The sequence below is a fragment of the Cebidichthys violaceus genome, unplaced genomic scaffold (assembly GCF_023349555.1).
Source record: "Cebidichthys violaceus isolate CVI_PGR_0920_01 unplaced genomic scaffold, fCebVio1.0.p SCAF_22, whole genome shotgun sequence".
Taxonomy (NCBI): Eukaryota; Metazoa; Chordata; class Actinopteri; order Perciformes; family Stichaeidae; genus Cebidichthys; species Cebidichthys violaceus.
In genome coordinates, this window is record NW_027176395.1 from 9898472 (window position 1) to 9905974 (window position 7503).

Consider the following 7503-nt stretch of genomic DNA (forward strand, 5'->3'; position numbering starts at 1 on the left):
TTCATTTATTTATTGCATACGGCCATTATATTGCCTTCATTTTTATTTTTAAATATTCTTCTTTCCGGGTTACCTGTTGTGCTCTGCGTCTCGTTTTAAAGCAAAAAACTGAAAAGGGATTTGCAAAAACGAAATTCGGCTCGTTATTTGACTTTGGTTCTGTGGTTTTTCGTTTTTTAATTCAGACACCAAAAACGGAAATACGACGGCCCATTTCCGTTTTCGGTTTGAAACGCACAACGAGAATACGATGGTGTTTCCATATTTTGTTTTTTTTCGAATGAACGGTAAAACAGACTATCAAAACGTACACGGACCCACGAACGCACTTATTGTTGTATACGTTTTCTTTTCCGACATGTAATATAAGTAACATATGGTTTGCAATTCGGTTAATACTGCGATGTTTTAGAAAAGTTCAATGCTGTGGTAAACTTGTTATTCTAAAATAGGTACAGTCGTGTGTATGGCGCTAAATCCACGAGTTCCCCGGTGAACCAGTTAGAGTCCGCTACATGGCCCGCTCCCCCCACCGTGCGTAAGATCCGGCCTGGGGGAAAGGGATGAATGTTAATTTCAAAGATGGCGGCGGAGGGAGGAGGGAAGGAGATGAACGAAATTAAAACTCAGTTCACCACTCGGGAAGGCGTCTATAAACTCCTCACTCACTCCGAATACAGCCGTCCTAACAGGGTGCCTTTCAACTCACAAGGCTCGAACCCCGTCAAGGTCTCCTTCGTGAACGTCAACGACCAGTCGGGCAACGGCGACCGGATCTGTTTCAATGTGGGCCGTGAGCTCTACTTCTACATCTACAAAGGCGTTAGAAAGGTAACATGCTAACGCGGCTATGGTCAACGGAAATCCGTGATACTGGATGTAAAAAACAACACCACTGCTGTCTTAGCTGCTGCCTGAACTTCAGGCTTGTGTTATATGTGTTAAATAACTCTTAACAGGTGCTTGACTTTGAAATTAGCTTGCAGCTAGTTAGCTTGATGCTACGATGAAGCTAACGTTAGCCAACGCCACTAAGCTAACGTTAGCGGCTAACTTAGTCCCGAGGCCAGGGGGCTAAATTCCGTCCCCAGTCTATAGTTGACCGTTTGATTTGATTTAAGTTGTCAGGGTTGCCATTGCTGCTGTACCGGTTAACGTTGTAACGTTAGTTTGTGTTGACAGTGACAGTTCGTACGGTGCCACCCGTAACAACTGTCGACGCCTTTTGACTGACAGGTGTCGACAAATCACAATGCTGCCGATTCAGTGTCTGGACAGTCGTTTGGCTCGTCACCCTTTGACTAATGACACTTAGCGCTTAGTTTGCTCTGCTTGTAGGGAAATGCTAACGACAAATATGCCAAAAGAGACAACAAGGTGGAAATCAGCTGGTAACTAGTTATCCAGCATTGTCACAATTCAGTTGCTGTCCCAAGTTACATTCTACAAGAACAATAAATCATAAAGCAGTCATATATGTTTTGCCACTAACCCGACATCAAGTTGTCAGGAATCATCTGATTTCTAACTTAAATCAATGTGTCATGGCGTTATAGTTATTCGCACAGAAACATATGCATATCATGTGTTTCACTGGCTAAAGGCTGAACTAACACAAGAAAAAATACAGAATTCGTAGGAAAAGACACAATTGTGTGGTGCAGATACATGGCTACATGGTTTTTTTTTTTCATATGTAAAAACTATCAGATCACATCGACCTGTTTATTTTCTGTATGTGTATATACTTTACCTTCTTACTTCGAAGTATCCTTCACCACTCTTGACATAGGCTTATTATCTAACCTTTTTGCTGATATTGTTAATCATCAAAGCACTGTTTTGATATCATGCATAATGTAATTTGTCATAAGAGCTTTGCTTATGACTGTAGTCTTGATTTTTAAATACTTTTAAGACATGGTGTGACATTTGGTCACTCTGAGGCGAGACAGAACCACTCAGTGTCTCATCTAACCACTGACTCATTATCTTCAATGCATTTTCCATTCTTCCAGTAGTGTAAACTGTCAATCATTAATGGAACTGTTATTATGCTTATTATCTGCAGTATATACCCATGGTGCGTTGTTCGCTGCAGTAAAATAACGTTTACCTGACATTAAAAAACAAACTGTACATCATACAGAATGATTACTAACATCTCTCCATCTACAGAGAAAAGCATACCGCTATACTTGAGCCCTTCCTCTTTTTGCTCAGTGACTGTTGGCTATTGGATGTGTTGCTAAAGGTCGTACAGAACTATTTTGAGTTCAGATGTCACTTCTTGTACACTTTGGTTGCAAGATACTCGACTTAAGAAAACTTTGACGGACTTGAATTAATATGGTCCCTTCAGCCTTTGTCATGCAACAAAGTTAAGTCATTTTAGATATTTTAAGAATGTGCATTCACGCTTTCTCTCCTCAGGCTGCTGACTTGAGCAAGCCCATAGACAAGCGCATCTACAAGGGAACGCAGCCCACCTGTCATGACTTCAACCACCTCACGGCCACAGCAGAAAGTGTGTCCTTGCTGGTGGGTTTTTCTGCTGGACAGGTACAGCTCATTGACCCTATCAAGAAGGAGACAAGCAAGCTCTTCAATGAGGAGGTAGGTGACTTGAGGGATGGAGGTTAGATTGTGTGAGTAGAGGGAATGTTGTCAGATAGAGATCTACATATTTTTGTCCGCCATTGCAGGTGAAAGCGTATTTGTTTTTGTTGCATCCTGTCAAATCCCACATAGACGAATTAACTTTCAACATAGTTTTCTTGATGGTACTTTGCTGATATTTCTTTTTTCTCCCTCCCCTTCTCCCTCCGCTCTCTCCTGCCAACTGCCTCTCAACCCTCAACTTCCCCCTTCTCTCCTGCCAGAGACTAATAGATAAGTCCAGAGTAACCTGTGTGAAATGGGTGCCAGGTTCTGAGAGCCTGTTCCTGGTCTCTCACGCCAGTGGGAATATGTACCTGTACAACGTGGAGCATACTTGTGGCACCACGGCACCACACTACCAACTGCTGAAACAGGGAGAGAACTACTCTGTACACACTTGTAAGAGTAAATCCACGCGGAACCCTCTCCTTAAATGGACAGTGGGCGAGGGGGCTCTGAACGAGTTTGCCTTCTCTCCAGATGGGAAGTTCCTCGCCTGCGTTAGCCAAGACGGTTTCCTACGAGTCTTCAACTTTGACGCGGTCGAGCTTCATGGCATCATGAAGAGCTACTTCGGCGGCTTGTTGTGCGTGTGCTGGAGCCCCGACGGAAAGTACATAGTTGCGGGTGGAGAGGACGATTTAGTGACCGTGTGGTCGTTTTTGGACTGCAGAGTCATCGCCCGAGGTCACGGGCACAAGTCATGGGTTAGTGTGGTGGCGTTTGACCATTACACCACCAGCGTGGAAGAGAGTGACCCAATGGAGTTCAGTGGCAGCGACGAGGACTTCCAGGATCAGATGATACACTTTGGACGAGACCGGGCCAACAGTACGCAGTCCCGACTCTCCAAGCGCAACTCCACGGACAGCCGGCCTGTTAGTGTCACATACAGGTTTGGCTCAGTGGGCCAGGACACTCAGCTGTGCCTATGGGACCTCACTGAGGACATCCTTTTCCCCCATCTCCCGCTCTCACGGACACGGACACACACTAACGTGATGAATGCTACCAGTCCTCCTGCGGGTGCTACAATAATCACTAACACCTCTAGTAACACTACTAATGGAAACAACAGTGGTGCCAATACTCCCGGCATTAACTCCCTCTCTACTGCATTACCACGTTCCAACAGCCTACCCCATTCAGCCAGCACCACAACGGCAAACAATACCAACAAGGGCGGCGGTGGCATCGGCAGTGGTATTATGGACAGTGCCATTGCTACCGGTGTGAGTAAGTTTGCCACGCTGTCACTCCACGACCGGAAGGAGCGCCACCACGAGAAGGACCACAAACGCAACCACAGCATGGGTCACATCAGCAGCAAGAGCAGTGACAAGCTCAACCTGCTGACCAAAACCAAAATGGACCCCGCTAAGACTCTGGGCACGCTGCTGTGTCCGCGCATGGAGGACGTACCCCTCCTTGAGCCCCTCATCTGTAAAAAGATAGCACACGAGAGACTGACTGTACTCATATTTTTAGAGGACTGTTTAGTGACTGCTTGTCAGGAGGGATTTATTTGCACATGGGCGAGGCCAGGCAAAGTGGTAAGTTCTTTTTAATGTAGGAAATGTGGGGGAAAAAGTGTCTTTCAATCTTAAGCTGTCCTTAAGTCAGTTGATGGGCTGTAACTAAATAATAGCAAGACATATTCTGAAAGCATAAAATATAGGTATGGATATTTGGAATAGCTTTTATAGGTCGGATCTCTGCAGGCAGGCGAGTAACATATCAGATTTGTTAAATGTATATCTGCTTTGCTTTCCAAGGAAAGACTCATTATGCCTAAGTCTATCCACTGCTATGGAAATATTAGTCTGGTTATATAATACATTCTGATAAGGAGGATTTCCTGTGTAGACCTGTGAGGGGGGAACAAAGACGTTAATCCATATGAAGTGTGTTCATTGGTTCATCATAATCATCCCACAATGCATAGCAGCATAGCCAAGAAGTCATCTGCATACACTTTCACATTTCAGCTTTTAATGCAAAATGCTCTGTATTTGCCCAAAGAATCTCTGCAGTTCCTCACATGCTTACAGCTTTAACGTGTATACTCTCCCTTATACTTCCCTTTTTGTCTGTGTTTTGAGAGACTTTGTCGGAACGAGGCACATGATAGTCTGGATCTGGAACATACAGGCAGTCTGAAGGCTAGTTAGTCTAGTGAGATTGTTACATTAACAGGTAGTCTGTCCTCAAACAGAACACAGACAATGTCATGTTATTGAGGAGTACACCAGCAGCTGTAAATGATGGCACCACACAGTAGTGGATTCCCACTACTGGATAACTACTACGTTTGGATAACTACTTAATACAATAAAAGTGCAGTTAGAGTTCAGTAATAGGAAAGAAGTTCAAACAAACCTCATTGTAATACAATGTAATGCTTAACAGTTTTCCCTGAAAAAAGGACAAAAATTCCCTCGAAGGCCTGGAAGAACCAGTTCATGATCTGGTCATGTACATTAGAAGTGCCTTGATCAAGCAAACCTTTCAAAGAGTCTTTACACCGTGTACTCAGCCTCCACTTTGACTGCGCTGCACAGCCTTTTTAAATGCAGGGGACTGGGATGTGGAAAGAGGCTGATTTTTTGATGAGCTAATGTTGCTTGATTTTTTTTTTTGCTACTGTGTGTCAACTTTCCCAATGCAAATCTCCTTGTTTTCCTTTTTCCAGGGTTTATTGTCATCCCAAAACCAAGCCAGCTCTCCCAGTGGAACAGTAGTATAGCCACAATATTTCTGCTGCTAAAGAACCCTGCAACCCAGAGTCTGATGCTGCTCTTCACCCTGCAAGCATTGCAAGTTTTCCTTTTTCTTTTATAACCCTCCCCTCCCCCCTGATTTTGTTGATGGCTTTTCTGTTTTTCTTTTCTGTTTTTTTGTTTATCACTCACTTGACCTAGAGGAGGAATGAAGCAAGAAACGGTGTGGCGCAATTGTGGACTATTGCTCTAATGTTCTCTGGAGTTTTAACACATTTTAGATTCTTTCATTTCAAATCACATCGGACTGTTTGTCCCCTCTGGAAAGACAGCGGTGCTTTGTTGGATGTGAACCAGACAATTGTGGCTTGAGGTTAAAGGGATAGTTCATGTAATTTTCATAATGTGTGTACTCTTTTTAACCTCGTGGTGTAGCCCAGTCTTGGCTCAGGGTTACTGACTGATTTTTGGATGAACTATCCTTTTTACGACCAAGTGCGTAAGCATCTGAAAATTTTGCATCCATTCACATTCACCCACCCCTTCTGTCTTTTTTTTTTTTTTTAGGAGAATCTCACCATCAACAACTTTGCACTGATTTTGTTATTGTGTTTGTTTTTATAACTACTCTAATGGAACAAAAAAAGAGGGTTGAGGACTGCCTTGTTGCACTGGGCTTTGTCCTCTTCAGTCTTTAAATCTGAATCTATAAAGTTGGATGCTGCAATCAGTCTTTTTAAAGAAGAAGAAAAAAGTTTGCACTTAATTTAGTTAAGAAAATGGCTTTACATTTTGGGTGTGCTCAGAACTCACAGATGGCTAATAACAGTAGGTGAAGAAAAATGATTAAAACCTTTTATCTATTGAGCATTTATTTTAATATTATTTCAGATTAAAATCTGCTTTGTATCATAATGTGCATATTGTAATTAATTGATTTGATGGGGCCCTAAGCAAACTACCATTACTCCGGTGGAAGTTTTGTCATGATAGATATATTTCTAAAGCCTAAAGTATACATATTAATAATATTAAAATAATCTTGAATACACTGTTTTCTGTTCCTTTTTTTGTTCACCCACATGTACTCTATTTACATAAGACAGCTGTAATGCTTCTGGTGTGGAAATTGCTTACATTGTCAAAAAAGTGCCACAGCTGCAAGGAAGGAGCTGTGATGTATGGAGTCTTTGAAGCAACAATTGAATCTCAAAACTGATACAAGCTTGCATTATGCCTCAGATTCTCTTCTTGAAAGAAATTTAACAAAAGCCACATGAAAGATTTCAGATAACAGATGGGTCTTTCCTGTTTGACACTATTGTCGTATTAATGTACTTTATTTTTTTGTCATAACCAATCATTTTTTTTAATACTATGAAGACTTCAGTGACCCCGTAACATGTTTGTTTCAGGAGGTTGTACCACCTTAATGACAACATCGTACAAATGACACTTAACTTTTTAATCTGGTAATTCTTCACAATAACCAACATAATAAAGTGCAGGCAGAGTCAGTCCATTTCACTGAGCTCTCAGCTCTGAATTAGACGGTACTCTTTTAAAGCCACAATGCTTTAATTGGAAGAACTGTCTGAGCTAATTTTTTTTTTTTTTTTTAGGACTTTCTTTAAGGCCATATAAAATACAGATCACATACATAATTGATCTAAAAGGAAAGTTATTTTTTCTTGACTGTTCCAAATCAGTTTTTTCTATTTATTTACATTACAGTTCAATGTGCCTTTAACATACTTCTCCAAAGGTAATGTTGTTTCTCAGAACACTTTGTCCTGAGGAGTTCATTTGCAGCATTTGGAAAGTTACTATCATAAGTATACAGTGCCTATGAAAAGTATTCAATCCCACCCTTGGTTTATGTTTATTGCTCTGCAACTTTGAATCCACCTATTTATAAACTTTGTGTGTCACAGCTAGAAGTGGTGAATACCTAAACATATTTTGTTTTAATTAAATGTGTTGTTCACGTTGATATTTGTTGTTTCTGTTGATCAGTGAAACATTTTTTTTGTCATTTATTATTGAATTTATCATTTGCGATTCAAAGTTGTCAAATAAGACCAGACAACCAGAACAAGTCCAAGGGTTGTGACAACTTTTT

General features: G+C 41.5%; 2 protein-coding genes across 4 annotated transcripts in view; one reads left to right on the forward strand and one right to left on the reverse strand.

Annotated features, from left to right (window-relative positions):
• Positions 1-241: 241 nt before the first annotated feature.
• Positions 242-6430, forward strand: wdr20a (WD repeat domain 20a). Its single transcript, XM_068717822.1, has 4 exons — positions 242-831; positions 2434-2616; positions 2883-4214; positions 5354-6430. Exons 1-4 carry the CDS (start codon positions 568-570, stop codon positions 5405-5407), a joined length of 1833 nt encoding a protein of 610 aa, XP_068573923.1. The 5' UTR covers positions 242-567; the 3' UTR covers positions 5408-6430.
• LOC137877749 (MAPK/MAK/MRK overlapping kinase-like) overlaps positions 5892-7503 on the reverse strand; it is a 10035-nt gene continuing 8423 nt past the window's right edge. For all 3 annotated transcript variants that reach the window (XM_068717824.1, XM_068717823.1, XM_068717825.1), the window contains exon 12: positions 5892-7503. This exon is cut by the window's right edge and continues 576 nt beyond it. The gene's annotated coding sequence lies outside the window, so the exon portion shown is untranslated.

What these genes read in the sequence shown, in the direction of transcription:
- wdr20a (XM_068717822.1), top strand. Translation starts at nt 568, where the DNA reads ATGTTAATTTCAAAGATGGCGGCGGAGGGAGGAGGGAAGGAGATGAAC. An exon ending in TCTACAAAGGCGTTAGAAAG is followed by an intron (nt 832 to 2,433) that starts GTAACATGCTAA and finishes TTCTCTCCTCAG; the next exon opens with GCTGCTGACTTGAGCAAGCC. An exon ending in GGGCGAGGCCAGGCAAAGTG is followed by an intron (nt 4,215 to 5,353) that starts GTAAGTTCTTTT and finishes TCCTTTTTCCAG; the next exon opens with GGTTTATTGTCATCCCAAAA.